Raw genomic sequence first — 19872 nt, forward strand, 5'->3', positions numbered from 1 at the left:
AAACAAATTTTTCTTACAAATGTTAATTTTTTTCACCACTTAAAAGAACCTTTACATTTTTGGCATTTCTGTTCTTGTACTGCCTTGGAGAATCATATTGCCAGGTCACTTTTACCATATAGTGAACATGGTAATTAAAAAAACAAAACAATTGTGGAATTATTTTTTTTTTTCAATTTTACCGCACTTGTAATTTTTTTTCCTGTTTCCCAGTACACTATATGGCAAAATCAATAGTCATTCAAAAGTACAACTTGGCTGGCAAAAAACAAGCCCTTGTATGGCTAAATATTGATGGAAAAATAAAAAAGTTATGGCTTTTGGAAGACAGGGAGGAAAAAAGGAAAAATAGAAAATTGCAAGGTTAATCAATTTTTGTGGAAATCCTTTTGGTAACTTAACAGCCACTTGGCTTACAAGGTTTTTGGTCAATATTGAATCAGTTGAACGAATTTTTCAAAATTCGGTTTCAATTATGATCGGTGGCGAATATTGTATTTGCAATCTTTGCCAAACACAGCCGAACGTCACTGGAGTCAATGGGAGTAGAAATGAGGCTACGTTCACATTTGCGTTGTGCGCCGCTGCGTCGTCGCCGCACCAAAACGCATGCGGCGTGCGGCCCTATATTTAACATTGGGGCCGCATGGCGCCGCATGTACATGCGTTGTCATGCGTTTTGGTGCGTTGTACGCCGCATGCGGCGTTAGGGCGCACCTGTCAGGGCGCGGCAAACGCAACATGTTGCATTTTTTGGGCGGCGCAGACTTTGTAAAAAACGCATGCGTCGTGTTTGCGTCGTGTTTGCGTCGTCAATGCGGCTTTTTCCCCATTGACTTGCATTGACAACGCAGACGACGCAAGTACTTGCGTCGTGGTGCGTTGTACGACGCATGTGTTTTCCACTAAAAAATGCAAAACATTGTCTAGACTTTGTCTAGACAAAAAAAACCCACTATATATAGAGAGAAAAAAAGGGGTTTGGCATTGTCTTTCACAAGGCTATCAGACAAGACAAGTCACTGAGGAGAAACCTGCTTTAAAAACCTGTAAGTATATATTTCTCTTTGCATATTTTTTATTCTGTGTTTTATTTATTGATTTTGATTTAATTTGTGCAATGTTTGGTCTGTGCTATTGTACGGTTATGGCACTGTGGGTTGTATTGAAAAATTGTTTTTTTTAATCTGGTTTTGATGTACTTCTGGCGCTATATGATGGCGTTTATTGTCTTCGGCCTTGCTTGGTTTTGGGTTGTTCTGGTGTCATGCGGTTGTTCAATGTCTTTAAATTTGGCAGATTTTTATGTGAAATTTCTGGTGCATGTTTTTCTGGTTTCTATTGTTGGGGGTATCCGTATGGCATTTTCTTGGCTCATGTCTTGCTGTGTTTTATTATGCTGTGGGCATTTTTTTTTCTTTCCTTGAGTGTCTTTTCTTGCTGGTGGGGGGGGCTACATTTATGATGTTTCATTTGTATTGTATTGTTCTGGGCTGCTATGCCATTCTATTTTCAATTGTATTTTCCCTTTTTTTGGGGGGGTTTTAACTATGATGGTTTTACGTCGTTTTCCGTATGGCTTCCATATGTATCTCCTTTCTTGAATGTTTCCATTGACAAGTGTGTAGTATGGCCTTTATATTAATTTTATTTTTTAGTTGGGGGCCTTTTTTTAAAAATTTATTGTTTTTTCTTTTCTATTTCACTATGTTTTATCTTTTGGGTTGCTGTATATTGTAACAGCGGTTGTCCCGTAATGTTTATTGCTTATTATCTAGAATGGTATTTATCGCCTTTTTCTGATGTATTTCGGTGGATGTCACCAGATGGTGTTGTTTTGGATCATGTCTTGTTGTAATTGTAAATTATGGCGTTCATTAGTTTGCTATTTCATTGTGCCTTTTTTTTTCAGTATTTTTTTTTTGGATAATTTTGTAGCTTTAGAAAATTTTACATAGGTGTCTATTTTTGCTTAATTTTGTTTGGGTCTATTCTTGTATTGTTTCTTCGATTGTATTCTCTTGCAATGTATGGCGTTGTGGTGTCGCTTTTTGAGTTTGCATTGTACTATCAGTCAACAGTCAATTGTGTTTTTTTAATGTTTTGGGCCTATTTTATTGTCTGTGGCATTGGATGTGATTTTTTGCTCATTTTTTCATTGCAGAACAAACTTGCAAGAATGCCAAGTTCTTCGGAGCATAGCCAATCGGCGCGGGGGAGTGCGGTGAGTAATTATGTCCAGTTGCTTACTATTAGCTGCCATTTGTAGCATTGACAATAATTTTTGTATACAATTTTTCCAGGCTTCTTCAAGTGAGGGGGAAGGCAGTCAGCGGGAGCAGAGAGATCGGGGCCAAGATGTGGCGTCAGGCCGGCGAGTGAGTATTTTTTTTTTTTTTATCTTTTTTATTGCAGTAGCATCCTGCTGTGAGGAACATTACATTTGAGGAGCATCCTGCTTTCACTAGGGATGTTTAGTAAAGCTTAGGCCCCCGTCACACATAGCGAGATCGCTGTTGAGTCACAAGTTTTGTGACGCAACAGCGACCTCAGTAGCGATCTCGCTATGTGTGACCCGTACCAGCGATCAGGCCCCTGCTGTGAGATAGCTGGTCGTGTTGGAATGGCCTGGGCCGTTTTTTGGTAGTTGAGGTCCCGCTGACATCGCTGAAGTGGTGTGTGTGACACCGATCCAGCGATGTCTTCCCTGGTAACCATGATAAACATCGGGTTACTAAGCGCGGCCCTGCACTTAGTAACCCGATATTTACCCTGGTTACCCGGGTGCTGCAGGGGGATTTCGGCATCATTGAAGACAGTTTCAACGATGCCGAAGTCGTTCCCCTGATCGTTGGTCGCTGGAGAGAGCGGTCTGTGTGACAGCTCCCCAGCGACCACACAACGACTTACCAACGATCACGGCCAGGCAGTATCGCTGGTCGTGATGGTTGTTAAATCACTATGTGAGACGGGGCCTTTATACATTATAGATTTTCAGGGCAGCAAGTATTGGGGGAAGGTAAAATAAAGTTGAACTCCCTGCACACAAACATTCCAAAACACAGGTGTAGAAAACATCAATATACATACATCAAATGGCAAAGGATAGGGCAGAGGTACCTATCATGCCAGGTGCTGGTGGTTGTTAATATTTGCATATTTATAACCTATTTGTTTTCTAATTTTTCTAGGTTTCACAACGGGCCCAAGGAGAGAGTGTAGATGTGGACCTCCTTATTTCAAGCATCCAGGAGCGTGGCCCGTTGTGGGACAGCCGTGACCCCCGGCACATGGACCAGGTGGTGATAAGGCGTTTGTGGGCAGAGGTGGCAAACTCGCTGTGGGATGGCTTTGACAGTGCCTCAGCGAAGGACAAAGGCACCTTTAGTGAGTATTGCTGAGACGCTGCTATGACCCATCTTGCTAGGATAAACACAACCGTGTGTGATGCGATCAACGCCTACACTTTGCATCGCACACGGTTGTTTTATCCTTTTACAATGCTAAATATGTAACAATTTTTTTGTCTTTACATTAACAGTGAAAAAGTTGAGGACCAGATGGCGATCCATAAAGGACCGTTTCAATAAGGGGATTCGTGCTGAGGAGGAGCAATCTCGGAGCGGTGCTGCTGCTTCCAAGTCTGTGGCCTACAAGTACAACAGGGCCCTCCAGTTCCTAAGACCGGTCCTTACCCGCCGACAGTAAGTATTTTTGCCACATACCATATTGCACAGCCACATTGTACATTGCCCAGACACATAGCATATTGCACAGCCACATAGTACATTGCCCAGCCACGTACATTGTGCATCCACATAGTAGATTTCCAGGCCACTATATCGCAGCCACATAGTACACGTTCGAGCTACATATACACATAGTATATTTCCAAAGGAACATAGTATATTGGCCATCCATGTAGTCATCGTAGCATTTTGGCCATCCTTTTACCCTTGTGGAATGGTATATAGCCCATTAGTAATTTTTTGGGTTAGGCGTGAGTCATTGTAGTCCATGACAGGTTACGTTCTGAGTCAGGGTAGTTCTGATTGCAGGAATAATGATGACGTCTGGATCACATGATCCTAACGTCATGGCCATTCCTGCGATCAGATCAGCAAAGTCTTTTTTTTTTCGTTTTTGGTTTTTTAAATTTTATTCTTGACTTTAAATTTTATACTATTTTTGTGACATAGGCATTATCTAGATTTTTTTTTTTAGATGACAGGGGTATGCATTGCCTTTGCCAACTTGAATGAACAGTCATTTTCTGCCGTCGGTATGTCCATGATTGTTATCGTGAGCCCTAATGCTCAGCTGGCGATAACAATCAGCAATTTATTATAGGCCACACAGACTGAGAGACAGGGGATTGTAATGTTTTGATGTGTCATGTAATTTTTTTGACAGGAGTTGGCGTATGTGATAGGTTATTAATTGAAGACTAATTTTTTCATTATCTTTTCACAGGACACACAGCAGCACCCTCCAGCGAGCTCCCCCCTGTGAAGCGGAACTTCATGGATCGCCATCTGAGCCGTCACAGCCATCCCACAGCGACAGCAGGCTTGCACCACCATCATCTGGAGAACCGGCTGCCGGTACGTCAGGTTTTCCCCTGCCCGAGGCCTCTGGCGCACCTTCGTTCGGGTATTCCCGACAGCGCCAGCGGGCCTCGGACAGGTCAGTCATGCCTGAATTTTTGCACTTGGGCACGGTGTTCCAGAACGGTTTCAAGGCGTTGAGAGATGAAATGTCCAGTATGGGACGGCGCCTTGAAATCCTGGAAGCCGAGCTCTCAAATCCGGCAAAACATTTCTTCAGCACACTTGCTAAAGGCATGGTGGAAAACCTTACGCCGGAACTCCAGATTTCGGTGATGCAGGACTGCAACAATTCTTACGTGAGGGCTCTGCAGCAGTCTCGGGTCGCGCAGTCAGCGACACTGCCCGTAGTGCCGTCGCTGGCTAGCGTGACTCCGACTACTGCTGCAGAGTCACTCCAGCCCCCCCACCCTGGTCCAAGTGCCGGGCGACGCCACCACAGGCACCATACCAGTGTGCGGCCCACTCCTGCTCCTGCCAGGCCCTCATCCTCCCGTAGGAGTGCTTCTGGGGGAGATGCCGCAGAAGGCAGGAAAAGGAAAAAAAAATATAAGAGGAGGCACACAGACACACACACAGAGGCACAGGTTCTGGCTGCTCCAGGACACACACCATCTCGTCGTGGCTCTAGCCACAGCAGGAGCAGCCAGGGCCAACCAAGCCAAAAACGTAGGCGGCTTGTGTTGCCTCCTCCCTCCTCTACTGACGAGGCGGTCTCCCTAGTGTACCCTGCGGGGGGTTTGGACCTGCCATCAAGCTTACTAGAGTATGGCGGCTCCTCCTCCTCCTCCTCCTCTACCACTCCCACTCCCAGGTCCAGAACTAGAAGCTACCGGTCACCGGTGGTAGCGGATGTTGATCCCCCCTCGGCTGTTGAAACCCCATAATTTTATTTTCCCTTTTTTTCTGTTTCCCCTCAATAAAAATTTAATTTTTTGTATACAATATTTGGTCTTCTTTTCAAGTACACTGCTCGGTAATTCACTCCGTGCGTCGTTTATTTGTGCTTCAAACACCTCATATATGCAATGTCAGACAGTATTTTTGGATTTTTTAATTTGACCGTTTCTTTGGGTGTCTTTCATTGCTGTATGAGGTGTTTCCAAACACTAAAGTGTATGAGTTGTTTTCAAAGAAAAAGGGTATGTGTCCACGCTCAGGATTGCATCCGGATTTGGTCCGGATTTTAATTAAATATTTGTAGCCAAAACCAGGCGTGGGTAATAAATACAGCAGTGGAGCATATGTTTCTATTCTACTTTTCCTAATTGTTCCACTCCTGGTTTTGGCTTACAAATATTGATGAAAAAACCTGAGCAATTCAGGATGCAATCCTGAACGTGGACACATACTGTAAAGGTACCTTCACACTTAACAATGCTGCAGCAAAACAGACAACGATGCAATTCACTGCAGCATCGCTATTTGGGAGCTGGAGAGCGGTCTGTGTGACCGCTCTCCAGCGACCAACGATGCCGAGGTCCCCGGGTAACCATGTTAAACATCGGGTTGCTAAGCGCAGGGCGCACTTCCGATGTTTACCCTGGTTACCAGTGTAAAATGCAAAAAAAAAAAAATATTCACAATCGCATCCCCCGGCGTCAGCTTCCCTGCACTGACTGAGTGACGTCCCTCACAGCAACGCTGTGCTGTGCATTCACTTTACGGCCGGCGCTCACTCAGTGCAGGAAGTGGACGCCAGGGGACGCGAAGATGAGTATATTTATTTTTATTTTTTAGTTTACAATTAACACTGGTAACCACGGTAAACATCGGGTTACTAAGCGCGACCATGCGCTTGGTAACCCGTTGTTTACCCTGGTTACCAGTGTAAAACATCGCTGGTATCGTTGATTTTGCTGTCAAACACAACGATACACGGCGATCTGACAAACAAATAAATATGGTATGGTATAAATTTTGTCTTGGAAGCATGGTAGAAAACGTAAGAAAATTTTTTTATTAAAACACAACATTTTAAAAACAAAGGTTTCCAAGTTTTTTAGATAAGGCACATTTACATTGGTGAACTATTTTTAGCATAGTCACACCAGAATACAGTCCAACAGTTTATTACACCATTGAATCTTGCCATGACAGACGGCCAACATCTGACACAAAATAGGCCGCAAAACGGTCCCTCATCTGCGCAATTTCCACACTTGTCCTCAGAGGATGATCATGGAAATTGGGCAATGGGTTGGCTATGGTTTCATCCAGATCAACGTTCAGTCTCTCTTTGGCCAGAATAAAATTGTGGAGAACCACACACGCCTTCACCACCTCATCCACTGTCTCAGTTTTCAGATTAATGGCGGATCCTAATATCCGCCATTTAGAGACAAGGATGCCAAAGGCGCACTCCACAGTCCTTCTGGCCCTGGACAGTCTGTAATTGAACACCCTTTTCGTGTGGTCCAAGCCCCGACTTGAGTAGGGTTTCAATAGGTTGGCAGACATTTGGAATGCCTCATCCCCAACCACAACAAATGGCATCGCAGGGCCTTCGGTGTGGGGAAGAGGTCGTGGCTGGGGGAAATTGAAATTGTTGCCATATAATTTTTGGCCCATATCAGACTCTTTGAATGTGCGCGAGTCATTTGACCGGCCAAAAGCACCAATGTCGACTGCCAGAAAACGGCAGTCCGCACCGGCAATTGCCATCAGCACAGTGGAAAAATATTTTTTGTAGTTATAGAAAAGGGATCCACTTTTCCCTGGCTTGGTAATACGAATGTGCTTGCCATCCACCGCGCCAATACAGTTTGGAAACGAACACACTTCCTCAAATTTCTCGGCGTTGGCCAACCAGATATCGCTTGTAGGGACGGGTAAAAATTCTTCCCGGAGGTTATCCCACAAAGCGCGGCAGGTCTCAGCAATAATTCCCGAGAGAGTGGAGACTCCAATCCGGAACTGAAATTGAAGGGATCGCAAGGTCTCTCCGGTAGCCAGGAAACTGCCAAGAAGATAAAGAAATTACATTAGTACATTGCAATTTATAAGGGTATGTCTCCACTGTCCGGAGACGCGGCGCTATCGTTGCAGCGGCGAAGCCGGTCGGCGATAAGCCCCGCCCCCTTCCTGGGACGCGATGGTGCCGGATGTGTACAGTACACATCCGGGATCATCGCACCCCTCGCCGTAGGGCCCTGTGATATACCTTGCGGGGACGCTGCGTCCCCGCAAGGTGTACGGACATGCTGTGTTCTGAAAAGACGCGCAGCATGTCCGGAGTCGCAGGGCCTCCGCGTGCGGGTTTCCACGCATAGTGGAGACGGGATTTCATAAAATCCCCTCCACTATGCTGGAACATCTGGACGCTGCTTGTTTGACGCTGCAGCGTCAAACAAGCAGCGTTTACTGACCGTAGAAACACAGCCTAAAAGTACATTGACCATACCACCCCCAACAAAAATTAAGAAAAAAAAAAAAAAAAAAGGGAAGATGTGAACGTAGCCGAACATATCTCAAGTCATTCAAACAGCTACGTACCGTAGAGTCACCAGCAGCCGCTCCTCTGCGGATATAGCTCTCCGGAGCTGAGTATCCTGCCTGCTGATGGCTCCTTCCACCCGACGCAGAAGATACCGGAAGCTCTCCTGAGACATCCTGGTGTACTCGAAATACTTCTCCAGGTTGTCATTGAGTTCGCCAAACAAGCTATGGTATGCTCCACGGCTCTCCCGGACTTCCAAGATAGGGTGTATCCAAAATCTGCGATGAATCCATCTCCGTTTTTCTCTTTCTCTTTGATGAGCACAGGCGACAGCATAGGCATGAGCCAAGGCTAATTCCATCTCCATATCCATGACGATACTGTCCATGGGACGCTCCATCATGAATACCAGCAAATGGGAGGAATTCATGTCTGCCATGGTATATATACACAATTACATAAACACCAACCCTCTTCTAGCCATTGGTGGCCCTTATCTATTGTGTAGACACTTTTTTTTGTGGGTGGGATGAAGAATGACTCACTGCACAAAAAACGCATGCGGCGCAAAACGCTGCGTTTTTTGTTGAAAACGCAACTGCGTTTATAAAAAACGCTGCGTTTTGCGCCGCATGCGTTGAACGCATGCGGCGCAAAACGCAGCGTTGTGTATGCGTTTTGCTGCGTTTTTGTTTGCGTTGTGCGTTGCGGCGACGACGCAGCGGCGCACAACGCAAATGTGAACGTAGCCTGACCGAATATGTTTGGAATCAATCATCAAATATAAATTCGGCACGAATAGGGCACCAATATAGCACAAATATGGCAAATTCAGATTCGGTGACCGTTTCCGAACATATTTGCTCAACTCTGCATAAAATGTTTCTTTTACCATTCAGAAGAACATGATGGGGCTTTTATGGAATACCTCGTCTTATTTTTCCAAGAATACAATCTCAGTTCTCAATAGACTTTACCTTCGTTCAAGAAACAAAATGTCTATTTCTATAACTCAAATGTGCAAGCTGCAGATAGGGTCAACTCATTAAGAGACCTTATATTAATGGTATCTGGAGTTAACAATACTTTAGGAATCACATGTACTTGAGATGTACAGTTAGGTTAATACAGCCCAAGCACTATGATTTGTAAAGTGAATAGATACACACTCGGTAAGTGGATTGGTGACATTAGAAGAAATATTTTCTGCAAGACATAAATATACATTTAGTGTTAGTTGCTATGGCAGATAAAGGGAACCTACAGTATGTGCAGCATTCTTTCTTCCATGTTACAATATTACATTACTTTCGAAAAAAAATCAGTAATGCAAGAAATATTTCTGGAATTTAGCAAATCAATGGAGAATCGACATGAATCTTTGTGTCTGTCCATCTCCAATGAACCACAGATAAGATATTCAAAATGTCGCATTTGGTCTAATGTATAGATGCAAGTCGAAACCTTGAAGTCCGCTGAATTGAGATTGCAGAACGAAGATCAAACCTTTGTTCGTAAGGAAAGTTTTTATTCAATACAAAAGGTCATATTGTAAACCCGGGTGTATTTGTGTGCAAAGGGAATAATTCAATGAAGCCTCTTTTACCAATATTTTATGGAAATTCCCACACTTAGAGGAAGGCATTTAGATATTGTAAATAGTATCAGCCATACAACACACAGACTGCATTGAGAAGGTGGTAAAGTTTGTATAATCCATTATTGGGACACCAGTGGAATGAGAATTATCTGGATACAGTCTCAGGGGTTCTTCCTCTTCCTCCTCTTCCTCCTCTTCCTCCTCTTCCTCCTCTTCCTCCTCCTCTTCCTCCTCCTCTTCCTCCTCTTCTTCCTCCTCTTCCTCCTCCTCTTCCTCCTCCTCTTCCTCCTCCTCTTCCTCCTCCTCTTCCTCCTCCTCCTCCTCCCATACACAATTTGTTAGCCTACTGCAATCAATGAATACAAGAACTCCAATATTGCTGCAAATGTTAAAAACTTAAGGCATTTAGCATGCTGTGGTAGTTTGGCTCACTTGACTGCATAAAGAGTTAGAGACTTGAATGGTTCTCGTTTTAAATATTCAACTGGTTTATTAAAACAGGCTTCTTAAGCCAGTCCAAAATAGAAATAGTCATATTCAGTTTTCTTGACATACACAAAACAGCACTCACTATAGTCCTTATAAGGCCGGGGTCACACTTGCGTGTGCAATGCGAGAAACTCACGTGAGTCTCTCGCATCAATATCCGGCACTGCCGCCGGCACTCAGAACCGGAGTGTGCGGCTCCATGTATTTCTATGCAGCTGAATGCTCTGGTCTGAACCGCCGGCGGCAGTGCCAGGAATTGATGTGAGAGACTTGCGTGAGTTTCTCGCATTGCACTCACAAGTGTGACCCCGGCCTTACTCTGGCTTTGGCCCCTTGCTGGAAACAGGATTCAGCTCTGTTTACTAAGGGCCCAGCTCTGGACTTTCTCTCCCCTCCAGAGTACACAGAATAATCATTAAGTCCAATGGCTTCACTTTTACCTCCTGGATCCCTCCGTAGGGTGGAGATATGGTGAACAGCCGTCCCACCCAACTTTTCAGCCATTACTACATGTAATGAGTGGAAGACAGAGGAGCCTCTTAAAGGAGAAGTTACAGGTCTGTGAGAGCCAGAAATCTTGCATGTTTTTAGGTGACCAAATACTTATTTTTCACCAAAATTTGCAAAATAAATCTTGCCAAATCAGACAAGGTGATTTTCTGGATTCGTTTTCTTATTTTAACTCTCATAGTTGTGGTCTACCTATGATGTCAATTACAGGCCTCTCATCTTTTTAAGTGGGAGAACTTACACAATTGGTGTCTGACTAAATACTTTTTTTCCCACTGTATGCTTATGTTTGTAAAAATCAGGGGTTTTTTTTATTATTTTTTTTTTCTTTTGCACATTGTAGTATCTGATGAAGGTCTATTGATTGATTGGCACCGATCCTGCTGAGTGCCACAAATCTTCTAGTTTCCATACTATGGATAGGTCATTATCATGAGATCCCTTTTAAGCCCTCACTTTTAATTTAGACTGCAATTACACTTTTTTTTTTTATTAGAGAATTTTGAGTGTTTGTTAATTTGGAAGTGATGTTAGTATCAAATTCATCATCTGGTTGGTCAGAAATATGTGTATGTAAACCTGGCTTAAATCTAACCTGTTTATCTGTCTGCTTTACCTTGTCAGGTTGCTGATTGATGAATAAGAAAAAATATTAATACAATGAACAAATATAGTCAAGATGGAAAACCATCAAACGCTCAAAACTGGAAAAGAGAACGGTTGAACTTCTGAGAATTATTGCCTTATTCAAGATGGGAAATTGTTGACCTCATTTGTCTATTATCGTTTAAGGGTAAAGCCCTCTTCATTTAGCCCGCAGTTCATAAAAATGGCCAAAAAAGAATTCGGTTCACGTAATACCCCCCATGATTCCTTTTTTCACCAATTCTGATGAAGACCACAAGAAGAAACCCAAAACAAATATACTAAATTGGATCTGCAATTTTAAGAACTTTTTTTGTTTGGAACGTCAATTGGAGGAAGTGTTAAATTCTTCTAGGAAGAAGCCACCGCAGGGGAAATCCAACAGTACACAGTATCTGCAGAAATCTATGATCTGTACAAGTAATACAGGGATGTAACTATTCCTACTACCTAAAGTTGCTCTTCCCTCTTTCTAATACAGCAAGTAGAGATGAGCAAATCAATTAGCAGGAAACAGGACCAGTAGCCACATGGGTAATTTGTGGCTGCCGAACAGGATTCCTGCAAACTGCTGACATCCTCAGCTTGTTTTCCAATTACTAGGTGGGAGGCCATGCGTGCGTAACACCGCAGCCATGATGTCGCACCTACAAATCATAGAAAACACTGAGGATTCCTGCTGATTAATGCAGTTTGCGTAGATCCCGTAGACGTTGGTCCATTGTTTTATGAACAATATGCTTCTTTTTATTGCTGCCAGCGGGATCCTTGCAATTACGGTTTCTTTATCCTGTGCTTTGACCCAGACCTTACAGAAATGGTACCGCTTAAATAAGCATGATTGGGAAATGCATTTGTTTGACTCTATAGCATTACATCTAATGGACCCCTTTTTATAAACACATTTATTTTTTTGTTTTTCTGCTTCCTAAATAGTAGTGTCTTCACTAGAACATTTAATACCATTTTTCTGCTGCAGCGTATCTGTAGTTTTTACAAGACCGATACAAAATCGGTGCTGCTTCTCAAGGTTTTCTTCGTTCTCCCCTTCCTTTTCTCAGTGTTAGAGATAGCAGGAGGGGGAAGGTTGTTGTGTACAGATCTGAAGAGAAAATGACAGCTCTGGGGCTGTTCTAATCCAACCGTTGTGTGCAATGCAGTATACTGTACATCAGCATTCTGGAAACATAGAGAAATAACATCCAGCCTATATTACAGGGAGGGAAACTCCCACATGAGAAAAATCTGATCCTTGGATAGATAGGAAACTCCTTTGGGGTTTGAAAATGAAACAAGATTGAAGATTGCTTTTGAAGGAAAAAAATACTTTTTGCTGGTTTACTACAACTCTTTTAATTATTTGAACTTGCACTGCATTATTGGATTTGTTTATGGCATTTATAATAGTCACTGCAAATATTTAACAGTAACTGAGTCATTTTGGCTTTATTCCCCAATCATTGCTAGTTTTCTGTACATGCTGTCTCTTGTGACCCTGTATATGGTATGCATTAGTACTCGGACAAATGACTAATCATGGCTTGTCTCAAGAACAATTGGACTTGTAAATCTAGAATGGACCAGATTCAGTCTCTGTATTAGGTGGCTGAACTGTTTTCTTTTAGACAGGTTGATGACTGGTTCACCAACTTAGGAGTTTTTTCTCATCTATGGAACTGAAAAACAAAAACTTCTCTCCAAAAGTGAATGTTTTTATTTCTTTTTTCTATGTGATGTAAATATTAAAATATCATTGTAAATGCTATGTTATATTATATGCCTTTAGCTGTTTATAGTGTACTGTTATCTCATCCCATCTGCCTAACCAAATATTTGTCACAAACCTATTTTTCACCTGCCCGCAATCCAGTTTGGAGGCGGTTATCACTTTTTTTTCAGCAGAAACCTAGAAAAATGTTGTTAAATGTATTTTACTAGACTCATGCTTGCTGTTCTGTACAGATGCTTTTCAGCAGTTTCATTATCACAGCAGACAGGAGTATGATAGATAACACCTCTATGTACAGTAGAGAACACAAGATCAGATCTATAAGATAATTATTTCAAATCACCTCTCTCTCTTTTTGGATCAGTATTTTTTTTTAATACATATACAGTAAATATACCTAATTGTGATATGAACAATTAACAGTAAACTTATTATATTTTGAATTTATGGTCTATGCCCTTCAGAAATCCTGCTGGCAGGGGACTGGGTTCTCAGACACCCAATGATCTTCCAAAAGAAATAAAATGTTGTGCTCAGCAGAGGTGTACAGGATCAGAAATAAGTCTGCAAATCTGTGCTCAACTCTGTGCGCAGGCTCATTAACTTTCTTTTTTTCGACATGCCCAATCGTTTTGTACTTAATCAGCCTTATCATTCCATACACTAGGTGGTTTTATGGTGATTATTTGTGACACCAAAAATAGGGGATTGTTGACCAGGCCCACCAGAATACATCATAAATATCTGTTCTCCTATATTGTAACCTTTAGCTATTTTCCCAGGTACAGTATTAGGTTCTTTGTCCTATATAACTTAATATACATATCTTATACATAGTCCTTTTAGCGACAAATGTCTTAAATGCTAACTTGTTAGAGGTTTATATGTAATTTCTCTCCAGCTCCACATGTCTGCTGTTTCACAATGTATTTATACTAATAAAGAGTGTAAAGTAAATACATTTGACTATTACCATGTTGTCATTATAGTACTATGAATTCTTGTAATTTTGTATATTTTTGGCATATTTTAGATCTTTAAGAAAAACAGTGACATCAGAATTTCCTAGGTGCCAACAAATATCTCAGGTTTCCTAGGCTTCCATTCGGAAAGCAAGCACAGAATTCAGAGTAGGGTCACTGTGATGGCCTCTCCAGAACATTAACTTTGATATCCGTCGGCCACTTTACCATTTTGATAGTATGCTTCGGGTCATTGTCCGTTTGGAAGACCCATTTCTAGCCAAGCTTTAACTTCCTGGCTGATGTGTAGAGATGTTGCTTCAGGATTGCCACATAATCTTCTTTTCTCATGATGCCATCTATTTTGTGAAATGCACCAGTCCCTCCTGCAGCAAAACAACCCCACAACATGATGCCTCCACTATGTTTTACAGTTGGGATGGTGTTCTTAGGCTTCCATGCTTCAACTTTTTTCCCTCCAAACGTAGCGATGGTCATTATTCTCAAAAAGTTCAATTTTAGTTTCATCAGCCCACAGGACAGGTCTCCAAAAATTAAGGTCTTTTTTCCTGTGTGCATTTTCAAACCTTAATCTGGCGTTTTTGTTTCTTTTGGAGTAATGGCTTCTTCCTGGCAGAAAGGCTTTTCAGCCCATGTTGATGCAGTACTCGTTTCACTGTGGATATTGACATGATCTTACCAGCTTCTGCCATTATCTTCACAAGGTCTTTTGCTTTTGTCCTTGGATTGATGTGCATGTGTCGGACCAAAGCACGTTCAACTCTGGGACACAGAAATCGTCCCCTTCCTGAGCGGTATGATAGCTGGACAGTCCCATCTTGTTTGTACTTGCATATAATTGTTTGTACAGATGAACAAGGCACCTTTAGTTATCTTGAAATTGTACCCAGGGATGAGCCAGACTTGTGCAAGTCCACAATTTTCTTCCTGATATCTTGGCTGATTTCTTGAGACTTTGCCATGATGATACACAAAGAAGCAGTGTGTTTCAAATGTGCATTAAAAAACCAGAAGCTTCCAAACACATGACAGCATCATATGGGCAGTCCAGAATTGTTTAAAGGCATAGTAATCTTACTGTATGTTAACTTTTGACTTTTCAGTAAGTAATAGAAATGCCTTAAAACATTCTCTCTCTCTCATTGTTCTGGCATTTGGCAAATAATAATTATGGTATCGGAATTGACCTAAAACAGGAAAGGTTTATTCTGATTTCATCTCAAATATTGAGAAAAACATGCAGATGTGTCTCTTTATATAGTGTATGTAAACTTCTGGTTTCAACTGTATATACATTAATTTGCGGCCATTATATGACTTCTACTCTACATTTTTCACCTGTTTCTTTTATCTTGAAGCACTCTCCAATTTGTGACAGACTTTGACGATGGAGACAAGCTGCTATGATGCAATAAAGAAAAGTGATCAGCTCACCTCTCGTCCAGTGCACAGGATCCCACAATCCAGGGGTGAAACAGTCCATGTAGAAAAAATGAAGAAATGGATCCAGCCCCCTGTTAAAATCCCAGGCTTTATTTCATGCTTTAAAACTTAGTATCAGGGTAAAGTTCACACTTGACATGGATAGTACATCATATCCGAGGAGACAATCCCACAAGAAATTCAATAAAAGGGATGACTCGTTTGAAGGAATGCGTCTTAATCATAACCGTTTCGAAACGCGTCAACCCTGTTAATTAATTTCTTGTGGGACTGTCTCCTCGGATATGATGTACAATCCATGTCAAGTGTGAACTTTACCCTGATACTATGTTTCAAAGCATGAAATAAAGCCTGGGATTTTAATAGGGGTGCTGGATCCGTTTCTTCTTTTTTCCATATGGACAACAAGCTGCTATGATGATTCCTATGCACACAACACACAGAGACCGAGATTCCTGCTGTTCTTTGCTTGGGTACTACACAGTCAGAAGTAGCAGAGGTATGGAGAACATTATACAACAGTACTGAGCATTGTAACTGTGGATCCAACACAGGGATAAACTAATGGCAGGCACTGTACTAATTAAGGAGGGTGCCTCTGACTGCTGTGACCCTCCCCTGCTTCTACTATTGGTGCACCCTGGTGTCTTCCTACCCACCCCTATAGTAATGAGGTAGTTATGACAGGCTCCTGTTGGGTCAATGGATTTCGGAGGGGCTAGTACAGCCCCTTCCTAGTATTTAAGTGGGCGCTGAACCATTCTCTTCCTCTTCCCCCTGTCGGGTTCTGGAGTTGGCCTTCCCACCCTCCCCTTGTTGATTTCACTTTTACACGATTGTGTTATTTTTTCTAGATTTACAAGTCACAGCGGCAGTAAATGAAAGACAGGAGATATTATGTTACGGCTCGTTGGCTGACTTGCCTGTGAATATACAACAAGGCATTTAGTGATGAACGTGGTTTAAGAAAGTTAAGTGCTTTCTTGTTGTTTAAGCAAAATAAAATTAATAAAACTGTGACGACCTTCACCCGTCAATTTGTGCACTTGTTTTATTGTTATTACACAGTAGTTGTGGATGGGAAGGAGTGCTGGTGAGATATAGACGGTCAATACAGTCTTGAAACTGCAGCACAATCTGTCTCTCGGACTCTGCTTGTTCTCTCACTTTGCTCCTCTGACCTCCTCCTCTGACCTCCTCCTCCTCTTCCATTCCTCTCCAATATACTCGATAAGGCTACTATATATTATGGTATTTACAGTTTTTTTCTGATCCTTTTGCCCTTTTTTTGATGGACAAGTAAATGAGGTCTTCACAACTTTTTTTTTGTGCTGTCCAAAAAAATAGCAGATTAAACACACTTAGATGTTTTTTAGACAATAGGAAATGAATCGTAACAGATGCCATTGCTCATCCATTATGCTTTCCATTTAACATATCCATTTTAAGCACAATTTATGCCCAAAAAACTAGATGTGTGGATTATGGACCCATGGGATGGGGAAAGCCTGGAGGGATGTATCTAAGCGCCCACCTGAGTTTTCACTAGAGCCGCTGATGGTGTTAAACTTGGGCCCAGGTCAACACCAGGTGCTATTGCAGGACAGATGCCGGTACCACGACAGCTGACCCCACCCGTCAGGACTGTAGAATGGACTAGGAGTTCAATTCAGGACCGGATACAGAGGATGTAGATGTAGCCGCTCATTCAGATGGGATGGATACTGGTACTGGCAGTGTGGGATGATTTCTGTTTCAGGTACCGCTGGAATGGTTTTGGATTCACGTGCCACCAGAGCTGCTTCAGGTTCAGGTATCACAGACAGGACGGGAACAGGAAAGCAGAACTTGTACTGGTACAGATTAAACTGGACTTGTGCAGGGACCTAATCACTAGCTAGCAGCTTGCAGATTAACTACAATTATTGCTCAGGCACTTCCCAATAGGTGGAGGTGCCTTAACTATTAAGTGCCTTCCAGCTATTGGATGGGGACACATTAGGAGTGCATGTGCTGTCTCTTTGAGACGGGCAGTGCATATGCATGTGTGCCCTACGCACTCTGCCAGAGAACCTTCGTGGCTCGAGCAGACCCTGGGACACTGAATGCGCCGCAGAGTGGCCTGGACGGTGAGTACGTCAATGTCCCTGCCAGGTGGGAGGAGCAGAGGCATGCAGGGATGATAATGTTACATGCATTCACAGAGACCAACATTAAAAACGGATTTGTTCAAAAAAACGGATATCAAAGTTTACTTTTTACATAAATCTGTTTTAAAGGGAACTTGTCAGAAGTGTTTTGGGATATGTAATCTGAGAGCAGCATAAAGTAGAGGCAGAGCCCCTAATTCTAGACATGTACCACTTAGTTTAATGGGTTCAGTAGCTGTCATAAAGCCACAGTTTTCTCTGATTCATATCTACCAGTTCTCTGAATGCTGAGCTGTGTGTAACCCCGCCCACACCATTGATTGGAAGCTTTCTGCCTATGCACAGTGTACACAGAAATGTATCAATCCGTAGCGAGAGCGGGGTGTTACACAGAGCAGATGACTAGGAGGCACGAGACATCTAGTCCTGTAGTGATAATCTCCTACTGATAAAATGCTGATTTTGTTGAAACAACAACACTCTGTCCCTACATCATGCTGCTCTCAGATTACATATCAAAAACCTGTTAACAAATTCCTTCCAAAGTTTTCCACTTGGATCCAGTTGAATACAAAAATTGAAAAGGACAAAAACGGATACCATTAAACATTGATTCTAAATCAGAATCCAGAAATTAGTCAGAGATTAGTTAGAGATTTTATGAGCTTGTTTCTCTGTCGCTGGTCTAAAATATAGTGGGTGGATTGAAGTCTCTGCTGTTCAGGATGACGTCAGTAGTGGGGAAGCTTCGTACCGTTGCTTGTATATTTGTATATGTGCCTTGTCACTTCCTTTCCACCTAGGGACCAGTAGAAGTGCATACCAGTGTGAAACGGCCGTCATCCGATGTGTTCCCACACAAGACTCTCCTGCCGATTCCAAATAAAGGATGTTTTAATGGGACGGTGAGTGCCACCTTTATGCCTATTTTTTAATGCAGGCTTTATTCCAATTAAATGACCAACTTTCATGCCAAAATGTCACTGTAGCGTAAAACTTTTACATTTTCCATCAGTTTCACCCAAAAACCAATATATATATAATTTATACAGACTGTATCTTTTTTTTTTTTTTTTTCTTGGAGTACCAGTATATTGCATTGTTGTTTTTTTTTACCTTTGTAAGGGTTTTGTTTTTCCTTTTTTAACCTTCATGCACAATTCAGCTTTAAGTATCTTGTACATTTTATTTTGTAATGTAACGTTTTCTTATTGATGACAATACATTGTCTATTGAGACTTTTAGTATTCTAAGAAAATTAGCCTTCGCTGTTTTGCATTTGACTGCAACTCAAGAGTTGAGCAGAGTAGTCCTTTATAATCGTTTATTTGGCAGATGGAAACGGGGAACACTGAAGTTTTTCCTGGCTACCATCAATGAAGAAAAATTTAATAAAAAAAAAAATTCTGGTAAATAAAAATAAAAGACTAATAAAGACCTTGACGAAAAACACATTTCGATATAGAAGCATTGTAGAGTCTTTGTATGAAGAGTAAATGATTCAGCTGGATTTATGACACTCATGATCAAGAAACAATGAGCAATTCAAGTTGTCAAAAGAGGTTCAGAACTGTGGCTTTTGCAGTTTTACCATCAATCTTATCCTTTCACATGTTTATCGGTCTATATATGATACGGAGGTTCTTTTGCTTTTCTAGAACAGTATATTATAACGAGAGCGGTAACTTTCTATATGACCCACAGAATGTACAGTGCCTAAAAGTAGTATTCAACCCCCTGCAGATTTAGCAGGTTTAATAAGATGCAAATAAGTTAGAGCCTTCAAACTTCAAACAAGAGCAGGATTTATTAACAGATGCATAAATCTTACAAACCAAAAAGTTTTGTTGCTCAGTTAAATTTTTATAAATTTTAAACATAAAAGTGTGGGTCAATTATTATTCAACCCCTAGGTTTAATATTTTGTGGAATAACCTTTGTTTGCAATTACAGCTAATAATCGTCTTTTATAAGACCTGATCAGGCCGGCACAGGTCTCTGGAGTTATCTTGGCCCACTCCTCCCTGCAGATCTTCTCCAAGTTATCTAGGTTCTTTGGGTGTCTCATGTGGACTTTAATCTTGAGCTCCTTCCACAAGTTTTCAATTGGGTTAAGGTCAGGAGACTGACTAGGCCACTGCAACACCTTGATTTTTTGCCTCTTGAACCAGGCCTTGGTTTTCTTGGCTGTGTGCTTTGGGTCGTTGTCTTGTTGGAAAATGAAATGACGACCAATCTTAAGATTCTTGATGGAGGAGCGGAGGTTCTTGGCCAAAA

The 19872-nt window shown here is 41.9% G+C and overlaps 2 protein-coding genes across 2 annotated transcripts in view; both read left to right on the forward strand.

The window, feature by feature from the left end:
* Positions 1 to 13939, forward strand: part of ADGRD2 (adhesion G protein-coupled receptor D2) — a 385952-nt gene extending 372013 nt beyond the window's left edge. Inside the window, exon 26 of the mRNA XM_077283561.1 lies at positions 11270 to 13939. Coding sequence (XP_077139676.1) covers positions 11270 to 11277 — 8 coding nt within the window. The 3' untranslated portion in view covers positions 11278 to 13939. The remainder of the gene's footprint in view (positions 1 to 11269) is intronic.
* Positions 3101 to 5516, forward strand: LOC143804935 (uncharacterized). Its single transcript, XM_077283559.1, has 3 exons — positions 3101 to 3387; positions 3542 to 3704; positions 4474 to 5516. The coding sequence occupies exons 1-3, from the start codon at positions 3291 to 3293 to the stop codon at positions 5492 to 5494; spliced, it is 1281 nt and encodes a 426-aa protein (XP_077139674.1). The 5' UTR covers positions 3101 to 3290; the 3' UTR covers positions 5495 to 5516.
* Positions 13940 to 19872: the final 5933 nt, after the last annotated feature.

The sequence above is a fragment of the Ranitomeya variabilis genome, chromosome 2 (genome assembly GCF_051348905.1).
Source record: "Ranitomeya variabilis isolate aRanVar5 chromosome 2, aRanVar5.hap1, whole genome shotgun sequence".
Lineage (NCBI taxonomy): Eukaryota > Metazoa > Chordata > Amphibia > Anura > Dendrobatidae > Ranitomeya > Ranitomeya variabilis.

Bases quoted from the DNA above. Each gene is read 5' to 3' on its own strand.
- LOC143804935 (XM_077283559.1), top strand. From the start codon at position 3,291: ATGGACCAGGTGGTGATAAGGCGTTTGTGGGCAGAGGTGGCAAACTCG. The intron at 3,388-3,541 runs GTGAGTATTGCT...TTACATTAACAG, and splicing joins GAAGGACAAAGGCACCTTTA to TGAAAAAGTTGAGGACCAGA. The intron at 3,705-4,473 runs GTAAGTATTTTT...ATCTTTTCACAG, and splicing joins CCGGTCCTTACCCGCCGACA to GACACACAGCAGCACCCTCC.